General features: G+C 37.9%; 1 protein-coding gene across 1 annotated transcript in view; it reads right to left on the bottom strand.

Annotated features, from left to right (window-relative positions):
- Positions 1 to 1,121: 1,121 nt before the first annotated feature.
- The window catches only part of LOC103211696 (zinc finger protein 558-like), an 18,718-nt gene continuing 7,243 nt past the window's right edge, over positions 1,122 to 12,596 (bottom strand). Inside the window, exons 4-6 of the mRNA XM_007957681.1 lie at positions 2,960 to 3,055; positions 2,398 to 2,480; positions 1,122 to 1,904 (exon numbers count right to left, since the gene is read on the bottom strand). Coding sequence (XP_007955872.1) covers positions 1,122 to 1,904; positions 2,398 to 2,480; positions 2,960 to 3,055 — 962 coding nt within the window. The remainder of the gene's footprint in view (positions 1,905 to 2,397; positions 2,481 to 2,959; positions 3,056 to 12,596) is intronic.

Here is a 12,596-nt window from a genome sequence, read left to right as displayed (position 1 = left end):
AGATTGCCTAACCTTCCTTCTGAGGAGCGGCTGGTGTGTTTGAACTGCCAGCCTTCTGGTTAGCAGTCAAATGCCTTAGGCTCCTTACACATGCTATAAGAAACATGGCCTTTGAAAACATCATGCTGAGTGAAATAATTCAGTCACAAAGGACAAATATTGTATGATTCCACTCAGATGAAACATCCAGAATAAACAAGTATTTAGACGTTAAGTGTGTTAGTGCTTATCAGGAGTGGGGAGGAGGGAATGAGAAAGGGGAGCACACTACATAGGGGATGCCAAAGTTCTGTTAAGGTTGATGGAAAAATCTGGAAGCAGACAATGTTGATGACTGCACAATATGAAGAACACAATGTCACTGAGTTGCAAAGAATGGCAAATGTTTTGTTAAATATGTATTTACCATAGACATACACACACAAAGCAAGCCTACTGCCACTGAGTTGATCCAGACTCATAACAACCCTATAGAACAGAAGTGCTCCATAGGGTTTCTAAGGCTGTAAATGTTTATGGAAGCAGAGTGCCTCATCTTTTCCTATGGAGTGGCTGGTGGGTTTGAACCATTGACCTTTTTGTTAGTAGCCAAATGCTTCAACCACTATGCAACCAGGGCTACACACACATACACACACACATACACACACACATGGAAGAACTGGTCATATGTCACTTTGGAGGTTAGGTCAAAAAGGCATTATGGCTACTGCCTTGCTCTCACTTTTAAATCACTCACTTTAGTAGGAAACATAGTGCCATATTGTGAAGACAATCAGTCCTGTGGAGAGGCTATGTTGTGAGGAAGTGAAGGTCTCCTGCCAACAGTTGGCACTGCTGTGACAGGCATGTGAGTGAGCCATCTTGGAACTGTACCTATCAGCTCTAAAGACTAGTTTACTGAAAATCTGCCTGACATATTGTTTACAATCTCATTAAAGATTCTGAGTCAGAAGCACAGATAAACCATTCTTGAATACTTGACCTATAGAAATTGTGAGATAATAAATGTTTAAGTTTGGGGAGAAATTTGTTATGCAGTAACAGATAACCAATAATCCACTGTCAATTTCTCAGGTTTTCAAAAAGTACTCAATGAATGCTTTCCCACGTTATTACATTCATATATACCTATCATGTATCCTCTTATGCACAGAAAGGTAGGAGTTACTGCTGAAGGCTTTTCCACACTGATTACATCCATAGGGCTTTTCTCCTGTGTGAGTTCTCATGTGTTTCTTAACAGATGACAGATTATTAAATGCTTTCCCACAGTCACTGCATTCATAGGGTTTCTCTCCATTATGTATTCTCTTGTGCACAGTTAAAGAAAAGCTACTGCTGAAGGATTTCCCACACTGATTACATTCATAAGGTTTTTCTCCAGTATGAGTTCTTACGTGCTGTGTTAGATGTGAGCGCTTCCTGAAGGTTTTCCCACAGTCCTGGCATTCATAAGGTTTCTCACCTGTATGAATTCTATTGTGTACAGTCAGGGAGGAACGTGTGCTGAAAGCTTTTCCACACTGATTACACTGATAATGATTCTCCCCAGTATGAACTCTCTTGTGTGTTTTGAGGCTGCATCTAGTGCGGAAGACATGAAAACACTGATTACATTCGTAAGGTTTTTCACCTGTGTGAATTCTTACATGCAGTCTAAGGGATGATGGATTACTGAAGGCTTTCCCACAGTCATTGCATTCGTAAGGTTTCTCTCCATTATGTATTCTTTTATGAACAGTAAGGTAAGAGCTACTGCTGAAAAATTTTCCACATTGGTTACAATCAAAGGGTTTTTCTCCAGTGTGAATTCTCTTGTGCTGAGTAAGGTTAGATTTGGTGCTGAAGACTTTAAAACACTGATTACATTCATTGAGCTTCACTCCAAGATGACTTCTTCCCTGTTGATGAAGAGACAAGTGATGACTAAAACTTCTAATATTTTTAATATCCAATGGTGTCACAGGAATTCTCTCCCTAAGGAATTCTGCTATGTGTAACATTATTGTAATGTTGATGTTTTTACTACTTTCTATGCTTGTATACAGGAGAGTGTAAGTCCTTATAATGTAAATAAGATGTACGCTCTGCCACAAGTCTGTATTACAGTCACATAACATTTGTTGATAAATTTAAGCTGATTTTTGTTCCAAATACTCAATGTCTGAGTTACACTTGTGGAAAATTACAATCATGAAAGCTCTCAGTAAGATACAAATTTGGAGCTATTTGAGCTTTTCTCCAAATTTATAAGTTTCATAGTATCTGAGCATTTACCACTTTGTCTTAGTTGAATGTCATTTGCCTTTAATGACTCTGCTTGTTATATTGTGGCTCTTATAATTTATGGCATTCTTCTATTGTAAAACCAGAACTCATCCATGCAGAGCTTACCATTTTCACACGTACAGATTGTTCTTTTTTAAAAACAAGCTGCTTAGAAATTATCCCTTTGGTTTTATGTACAGTCTCCAAATCTGAAACAAATTGAAAAGGAATTTAAGTTGGCAGAGAAAACAAATGATCACATTAACATGAGTAAAGACAAGCTTTCAGAAATTAATGTTTATGTGGAAGTTCACAATGAAAGGAACATGGACTTGGAAGACTTAGGTATTTATTTAAAAAGAATTCTAGGAAGACTGAGATTGATGCAGACTGAAGGGTATGAAGATTGACAAAGATGAAAGAAGGAATTGTCAGGAATGCCAGTTGGGAAGGAACTGGGCAAAGACCTCTTAGAGATTGTTAAATTGAAGTAAAATAGAAGGATCTTTCCTTCCCCTCTTGAGACTAAAGTATGAGATAAATGGAAAGTTGAAGATGAAATGTTCTCAACCTTCTTATCAGAAGAAAGGGCATTTTATGCAGTTTGCTGACTGACATTTCCTAATATAACTCTTCCACCCCACATTCACTGGCCAGAAACATTCCTCATGAGGAACCTGGTGCTCACCTAGACAGGAACCTGGGAGAATTCTTCTCTTTTCTGTCATCACCTGGTCTTCTTGGTCCAACTGGGAGATCAAACTGGGTTTATCAACTTGATTCCCTTTCCCTGGAGAAAAGAGACATGATGTAGGGGTACTGCAGGGAACAACAAGGCTCTCCATGAAATTGAGGCCAACAATTTCTGAAGATGGGACTTTAGGAAAAGTGGATTCCTAAATTCTAATGAACAGAGTAAATGTCTTTCATAAGGAACAAAAATGCAAGCATCCTCTCTCAATATCCAGGGTGACTGGGGATAACTGGTCCCAGGAACTCATGCCCAAGTTCTAATACACACTTCAGAAGTCTCGAAGCACGTAACCATGGAGAATCAAAGTCAGGCAAGAAAAAGATTTCTATCTATAGTCACAGAGAAGGCAATCAATAGCAAAGTCCATGAAGGTAGGGGTCATGTCTGTCTCATTCACCAGTATAGTCTCAATTCCCAGCACAGACACCAGAATATAGCAAGTGCTTTAGAAAGACTTTGTACATAAAGGATTAAATAAATCTAGAAATGATGTCAGCAATATCAAGTGATACCAGGTTCCTTTTGTCTCTAGCTTCACCACTCATGTATAGTTTTCTCTGAGAAGGGTCCAGCAATACCCATTTCTCCTGGGTGAACACCACAACCACATCTTCAAAGATCACCAAGTCCTACCACTGGCATGTTCAGCCAAATACTGCCCCCACCAAAAGTCACAGAAAGAGGGTCATGACTAACAAAATTGGAGATGGGGAACCCTAAGTACAAGATGTAGGCCAGACAAATTCTCTTGTTATACAAATTCATATGATTCACTGTCACAACTTGTTTAGGTCTCTGCTCAAATGCTCCTTAACTGACAAGCTTTCCCTTCCTATTCTATATAAATCAGCAAGTCTCTAATCCCCCTTACCTCTTCTAGATTGTTATGAATTTAATGGTAATCCCCAAAAAAGATATGTTGAAGTCATAACCCTTGGTACCTGTGACCATAACCTTGCTTGGAAATAGAGTCTTTGAAGATGTTATCAGTTAGTATGTGGTTATACAGGAGTAGGGTGGGTTCTAATCCAGTCTGAGAGCTATCATTATAAAATACAAACACAGAGAGGAAGATGGTCAAGCAAAAATGTATCCTGTTCCTTGTAAACCAAGAAAAACCAGGAATCATTTAAGGCTACCAGAAGCCAAGAGAGACCAGAAAAGAGATTCCTATAAAGCCTTGGAGAGAGCATGATCCTCCTGACACCCTGAGTTCAGACTTCTAAATTCTAGAACCTTAAGAGAATAAAATTTCTGTTGTCTAAAGCCATTTACCATGACATACTTTGGTATAGCAGCCCTGTTGTTTTTGTTGTTAGGTGCTGTTGAGTTGGCTCTGATTCATAGTGACCCCATGTACAACAGAATGAAACACTGCCTAGTCCTGTGCCATGCTCACAATCCTTGATATACCTGAGCCCATTGTTGCAACCACTGTGTCAATCCCTCTCATCCAGAGTCTTCTCCTTTTTTGCTGACCCTCCACTTAACCAAGCATGATATCCTTCTCCAGGGAATGGTTCCTTTTGACAACATGACTAAAGCAGGTGAGATGAAGAGTGACCATTCTCGCTTCCAAGGAGCATTCTGGCTACACTTCTTCCAGGATAGATTTATTCCTTCTTCTGGCAGTCCATGGTACTTTCAGTTTTCTTCACCAACACCACAACTCACAAGCACCAGCTCTTCTTCAGTCTTCCTTAATCACTGTCCAGCTTTCATATGCATATGAGGCTATTGAAAATACTATGGCTTGGGTTAGGCACCCTAGTAAGCCAACTTACAAAGTTTTCTTTCTCTATATGACACAATCACATATTTTCTTGGTTTTTCATGTAATCTGTCCCTTGTCCACTAGGATGTAAGCACCTCAAGGACAAAACTTTAGTTTCATTCAGTACTATAGATATAGCATCTCAAAGAGTGTGTGGTATGTGGAATTTCCTCAACAAATAGGCTAGTGGTTAAGAGCTTGGACTGCCCAGGTTTCAAACTGTGCTCTACAACTTAATAGTCAAAGAACTATGGCAAGGAATTGAAATGTACTGTGTCAGTTTGATCATTTGTGAAAACAGTACATATTTCATAAGCTTATAATGAATACTTAATTAGTCAATATACATAAAGCCATTAGAAGAGTGTCTGATCTTTGGGAATTGCTGTGTAAATACTTTACCTTTTATTATTAATGTATTACAATTCTTTGTGATAAAAAATATAGTCCCTATATGAAAAAAATGAGTCACAAGAAAATATGTAAACCTGTATGAGTCTAGTTAAATTGCATCAAAAAGTATAAAGCAAAAATGAAAGAATTACAGGAAGAATTTTAAAATTCACAATCACAGTGGAAGATTTTAATATACCTCTATCACTAAGTGGCTAAGGCACTTGACTGCTAACCAGAAGGCTGGCAGTTCAAACCCATCAGCCACTCCTTGGAAGGAAGATGGGGCAATCTACTTCCATAGTGATACTGCCTCGGAAATCCAAGGAGGGGTCGTTATGAGTCGGGTCCAACTCGATGGCACATAACAACAACAACAACCAACAACAACAACAACTATCATTAAATCGGGTCAAGACAAAAAAATGGAAAGTACATACTTCATTTGAAAAAACAAGTAATAGCTTATATTAATGGACACATAACACTCTATCTCAAAATTAGAGAACATTGGTTTCAAAGAAACATGGAGTATTTTAATCAGTCTGACAGCTAGGTATTGCATTCAGCTGAAGGTGAGCAGAAAACTACCTCATAAACCAACAATTTTGGCTTTAATCAGTTAGGGGTTACTTTTAATCATGAAAGAAGAATTCTAGGAATAAAATAGTCCAGAGTTCATGCAACTAACCAGAGGTTTGGGGGGAGTGAGAATCATTGTGATTTTTTTTGCTACACTATGGTTTTTATCATCATGGTCAAAATATGGTTCTTTCAACTCCAAGCCTTGTGTTCACTTGTAAAGATTTGGTAAGATCAAAAGAAAACAGGTAAGGAATATGAGCCAAATGGTGCTCCCTCTGCCTTTTATCTACTTGTCAGGAACAGTATAGTGGAACAAAGACTCTCTAGGTGTCAGGAAAGTTTGGTACATTGAATATTTCCAATACCACTCATTGACAACTTGAACAGAATGTGTTTTTTACCTTCCCTCTTTAAGAAATAAAGTAACAGAAAATGCATGGGGAAGAAATGAAGGTATTTGCCATAAGAAGACAGAAAAATAAGAAAGAATCAGTAAAGTCTATATAGTTTGAGAAAAATGCTATTAAATTAGGAAAGAATATATCATAAAGATTGTCTTAATTCCTTATGACAACCTAAATCACTCAGGAGATATACAGAAACATATTTTTGAATGTGAAGTGTACTGATATTTTTAGATTTCATTACAATAAATATATTGTATACAAAGTTATGTAATGCAGTTTAAGGTTTATTTGAAGGGATATTATAAATGTTTATGTTAAAACACATACACTGGAAATTATCAAGCTAGTGACCCAAGCTAAGGATGAGACACTGATAAAGGTCAGCCCACACTTGTACCATTTTTATGTTTCATTCTCAGTATAAATTTCTTTGTGGCTACTCAGTGAAGAGTTGAAGCTCAAGCACCCTTATAATGAATGTATTTCTAGGGATTTCCTCCAGTGTAAGTTCTCCATATTTACATGTAAAACTAAGAGAGGAATTACTGAAAGCTTTCCAACAATTAATACACTTATAAGGTTTGCAGCCAGGGAATGTTTTTGTATTTTCCTAAACTAATGGGCATCTTTGGAAGTATTCTTGCATTCTTTGTATTCTTAAGTTTCTGGGCAGAGTGAATTCTCACCGGCTTCCTTAGGAAAGTGGGGAAATGGAAGGCTTTCCAATACTGATGACATTCAGTAGATATTTTCAGTGTGTATCCTCACCTTTCTTGTAAAACAGGGAACATTTAAGGCTTCCCTAAAGTCACTGCATTCAGAGTAACTCACCAAACTGTACTGTCTTGGACACAGGGATGTGAATATTTGACCTGAAGGTTTACCCACATTTCTTATGTACAGAGTATTCCTTTGTAGTGTGATTTCTTAAGTTTTTCAAGGGATGAATATCCTGTAAATGCTTTTCTATTCTTATGCCATTTACACATTAAATTATCATGTGATTCCTAGGAGGTGAGATTGATGAAGTCCTTCCTATAGCCATTATATTCTTAGGATTTTTCCCAAGTAATCTTTTGTGCACTGTCAGGTGAGAGTTTGAGCTGAAGGCTCTACCAGAGACAAAGCACTCATAAGGCTTCTTTCCTCCAGAGTGAGTTAGTATATGGGTTACTGAAAGCTACTCCATATTAATTAGATTGAAAGGGTGAAGGTCTTGCTGAAGTCTTTTTTCCTTTGCTTTTGTGGCCAGTCTCTGACATGGTTTCCATTGATCTCTATCTCCTGGTATTCATACCTTATACAGTCCCCTCTCATTCTGCAAGGGTTGGTCTGTGTAACCACTACAATATGAAAGAAGTAATGGTATGTAATTTTTCAGGCTAGGCCATAACAGACATTGTATCATCTCAATAAATGCAGAAGGCATTTCATAAAATTAAACACCTACTCATGATAAAAACACTCCATAATATAACAACAGAAAGGAAATTCCTCCATATAATGAAGGGCATTTGTAAGAAACCTACAGATAAAATCATACTCAATGGAGAAAGAGTGAGAGCATTTGCATTAAGATCAAGTACAAGACAAGGATTCCCATCATTACCACTGCTATTCAATAACATTCTGGAAGTCATAGTTAAGATGCTTAAGCTAGGGAAAAAAAAATACAAATTAGGAAAGAAGAAATAAAACTATCCCTTTTTGCAGATAGCATGATCCTATACATAGAAAACCTCAAAGATTCCACAAGAAAGTTATTAAAATAAATAAATTCACCAAAGTGGCAGGGTACAAGGCTGACACATAAAAATCAGTTGGGTTTCTATACATCAACAATGAGCAAGCTGAAGGGAATTAAGAAAACATTACCATTTACAACAGCATCTAAAAGAATAAAGTATCTAGGCATACATTTAACCAAGAATGTGTAAACCTTGTACACAGAAAACTATAAAATATTACTAAAAGAATTTTTTTAAAGATCTAGATAAAGGAAATTTCACGTTCATGGATTGAAGGCTCCATATAGTTAAGATATCAATACTATCCAAAGCAATCTATAAATTCAGTGCAATTCCCATCAAAATTCCAATAGCTTCCTTTACAGAAAAAGAAAAGCCAGTCCTCAAATTTATATGGAAGGGCAAGTGATCTCAAATAGCTAAAGTTACCTTGAAGAAGAAATAGTAGGACTCACACTTCATTACTTCATAATATAAAGCTACAGCAATTAGAACAGCTGGAACTGGCGTAACAGATATACATACCAATAAAACAGAACTGAAAAAATAGAAAATAAATCCATATGTCTATGGTCAACTGATTTGTGACAAGTGTGCTAAGTCTGTTCAATGGGGAAGGAAAAGTCTCTTTAACAAACAGTGCTTGGAAAATTGGATTTCCACATGCATAAAAGTGAGCTATGATCCATGCCTCACAATATACACAAAAACCAATTCAAAATGGATTAAGGATCATAAAACAGCAAGAGTAATAGCATCATCAGTATCTTCTAACTTCAGGGAGTATAATGCAAATCAAGATCAACACAAGGCTGAGTCCTATGAGGAGAAGGTCAAACATAATTTTACTCTACAACCTTTTAATCAATTGTAATACCAGCCATCCCTCCCATAGCATTCTCTACCTCTCTTCTGGGTTCTGTAATCTGTTGCAATGGCCACACAGAATTCATAGACCATACTTACAGTGAAGTGGTTTATTAAGGAACAGGGTACAATTCAGGACCAGGATCAACAGGTACAACTCAGGATCAGGATCAAGAAGCATGCAGACAAAGTCTCCCTTCTTCAGTGCAAGTCAGCTCTCTTGGCTCCCCTCGACTGTGTAGTCCTCCTCTCAGCTCCTTCAGGAAAGGCCTCCTCTTGGCCTTGAGGATAGGCTCCTCTGGCGCCTCAGAATGGACACCTCTTGGCTCTGCTGTCGCCATCAACTCTTGCTGCAGGGTCCCTTCTGGACCTGCCACTGACAGCTTTGCCACTGGGCCCCTTCTGGGCCTGTTGCTATCTTCAGTGTTACAGCCCTTGAATTGTGTTTCAGATCAGTTAGAAGGTTCCTTGCTTCCTTTATCTCTGCTTCTTCTCTCTACGTTTCTCCTGCTGCTTTTCTTCCTGCTTCTTTCTGCCTCGTCTACTTTTGTGGACTTGGCCACCCACACATACAACTCCTCATCAACCTCAAGGAATGCCCCCCTCAGCAGAGCCATCAACTGACTAATCCTCTCTTGGCCAGCCACAGAATTTTTTTGCATAGTAGGTCAAACATAATTCAACTCTACAACCTTTTGCATAGTAGGGTACAAGTCACCTTATTTACATAGCCTACTGACCATTAGGAGCTCAGGTGGTATAGTGCCAAAGGCCTGTGACTGTTAACCAGAAGGCTGGATGTTCAAATCTACCAGCCACTCTTCAGAAGGAAGACTGGGCAATCTACTTCCACAGAGGTAATGCCTCAGAAACCCAAGAAAGGGTCACTATGAATCAGAACCAACACAAAGGCAGTGAGGTTTTATTTTTTTAATTGACCGATAGGAGCATACCAATCACAGGGAAGGCTGCTGCCCAGGATCAGACAAAAAGTATCAAAGGAAGTTGTTTACAGCTTACGCAGGAAATGCCATTCAACCTGGCAAAATAACAGACCCTCTGGGATAGAAAACTAAGGCAGAAGTAACTCCTCAGGGATTAGGGGGAAATTCTCTCATGCCATTTTTCCAAAGAACCAAGGCCACATAAAGGAACTCATTTCACCACAAGGACTAAACTATGAAAATTAAACCATAAAATTCTTAGAAGACCATTCAGGGGCAAGGCTATGGAACTCAAATTTTAAGAATGAATTATCAGATTTTGACAATAAAAAACATGAGGAACAAAAGACAAAATGCATAAAGAGACCTTATAACAATTAAATGCTTTTGTTCATTAAAGAATTTTATCATCAAAGTGAAGAGACAACCTACAGTTGGGTGTATGTTTAGGAACCATATATCTGATAAGGCCCTAATATTCATAAAATATTTTAAAAAGATACTTCTATAACTGACAACAAAAAAATGAACAATCAACTTAAAAAAAAATGGGCAGAAGACTTGAACAGACATTTCATCAAAGAAGATATTTGAAGGGGCAACCGGCAGATAAAAAGATGCTCAACATTATTAGTCATTCCTTTGTGGTTGTTAAGTTGCTGTTCTGTTGATTCTAATTCATAGCGACCCCCTGTGACAGACTATAACTGCCTCATAACATTTTCTTGGCTGTATTTTTTATGGAAGCAGATCACCAGGTCTTTCTCCCAAATACCCAATGGGTGGTTCAAGTTGCCAATCTACTGGTTAGCAGCCAAGCACTTAACCATGTGCACCACCAGGGTTCCTTCATTAGTTATTGGAGAGATGAAAATGAAAACCACAATGAAATCCCACTTCAACCTTCTTAAAATAACACTGATCAGAAATCCTGTTGGTGAAGTTGTAGAGAAATTGGAATCCTTATGTATTCATTGCTGATGGGAATGTAAAATGTCACAGCCATTGTAAATAAGAGTTTGGCAGTTCCTCAAAAAGTTGAACACAGAACTTCTATATGACCTAGAAATCTGAATCCTAGGTATGTACCCATAACTGAAAGCAGGAGTGAAAACAGAAATTTGTATAGCAATGTTTACTGTAGCAGTTTCTCACAGTAACCAAAAGGTGGAAACAATCTAAATGTCCATCAGCAGATAAATAAATAAAGACTGTGGTGTGTGTGTGTGTGTATGTGTGTGTGTGTATATATATATATATACACACACAATAAACAGTTACTCAGCCATGAAGAGAAATGAAGCCTTCATACATGTCACAATATTCAATAACCTAGAAAATATCATGTTGACCAAAATAAATCAATTGAAAAAGAACAAATATTATATGATTTCACTTATATGAAATAAGCAAATGTAGAGAAATCAAAGATTAGTAGTAACTACTAATCACCAAAGACCAGATGAGTTATGGGATGACATCAAGGACATGAAGAAAGCAAAAGGTCATTTAAAAGACAGGAAAGGAAGAGAAGACCAAAGTGGATGTCAGAAGAGACTCTGAAACTTGCTCTTGTTTACGAGCAGCTAAAAGACATGGAAGAAATGATGAAGTCAAAGAGCTAAGCAGAAGATATCTAAGGGCAGTATGAGAAGATAAGGTATTATAATGAAATGTGCAAAGACTTGGAGTTAGACAATCAAAGGGCTTAAAGAGCATACTTGATATTTCTCAAGATGAAAGAACTGAATAAAAATATTCAAGACTTGTAATACTGAAAGATTGTTGTTGTTGTTGTTATGTGCCATCAAGTCGGACCCGACTCATAGCTACCCCTCCTTGGGTTTCCGAGGCAGTATCACTACGGAAGTAGGATTGCCCAACCTTCCTTCCGAGGAGTGGCTGGTGGGTTTGAACAGCCAGCCTTCTGGTTAGCAGGCAAGTGCCTTAGCCACTATGCTACCAGTGCTCCCACTGAAAGATTATATAGACAAAATACTGAACAAAGCAGGAAGCATCAAAAGATGGGAAGAATACACAGAGTAACTATAAAAAAGAATTGGTCGATGTCTAACTATTTCAGGAGGTAGCATATGATCAAGAATCAATGGTATTAAAGGAAAAAGTCCAAGCTGCACTGAAGGAATTGGTGAAAAACTAGGCTCCAGGAATTTATAGAATACCCATTGAGATGTTTCAACAAACGGATGCCATGCTGGAGGTGCTGACTCGTTTATGCCAAGAAATTTGGAAGACAAATACCTGGTCAAATGACTGGAAGAGATCCGTATTTGGGCCCATTCCAAAGAAAGTGAGCCAACAGAATGTGGACATTATTGAACAATATTAGTATCCCACCCAAGTGAAATTCTGAAGACAATTCAAAAGTGATTGTAGCAGTATATTGACAGGGAACCTCCATAAGTTCAGGCTGGATTCAGAAGAGAATGTGGAATGAGGGATATCAGTGCTAATGTCAGATGGATCTTGACAGAAAGCAAAGACTGCCAGAAAGATGTTTACCTGTTTTATTGACTATTCAAAAGCATTCAAGTGTGTGCATCATAACAAATTATGGATAAAACTGAAAAGAATGAGAATGCCAGACACTTAATTGGGTTCATATGGTACCCGTACATAGACCAAGAGGAGTTGTTTGAACTGAATAAGGGGATACTGAGTGGTTTAAAATCAGAAAAGGTGTGCATCCATGTTTTTCCTTTCAGCATACTTAATCTGTATGCCGAGCAAATAATCTGAGAAGCTGAACTATATGAAGAAGAACATGGCATTAGGATTGGAGGAAGACTCATTAACAAGCAGATATATGCAGATGACACACAACTTTGCTTG

This window comes from Orycteropus afer, unplaced genomic scaffold (genome assembly GCF_000298275.1).
Source record: "Orycteropus afer afer isolate SDZICR_OR568_19922 unplaced genomic scaffold, OryAfe1.0 scaffold00774, whole genome shotgun sequence".
In the NCBI taxonomy this organism is placed as follows: domain Eukaryota; kingdom Metazoa; phylum Chordata; class Mammalia; order Tubulidentata; family Orycteropodidae; genus Orycteropus; species Orycteropus afer.
The sequence above is the reverse complement of the archived record's forward strand: the minus strand, read 5'-3'. Positions and strand labels throughout refer to the sequence as shown.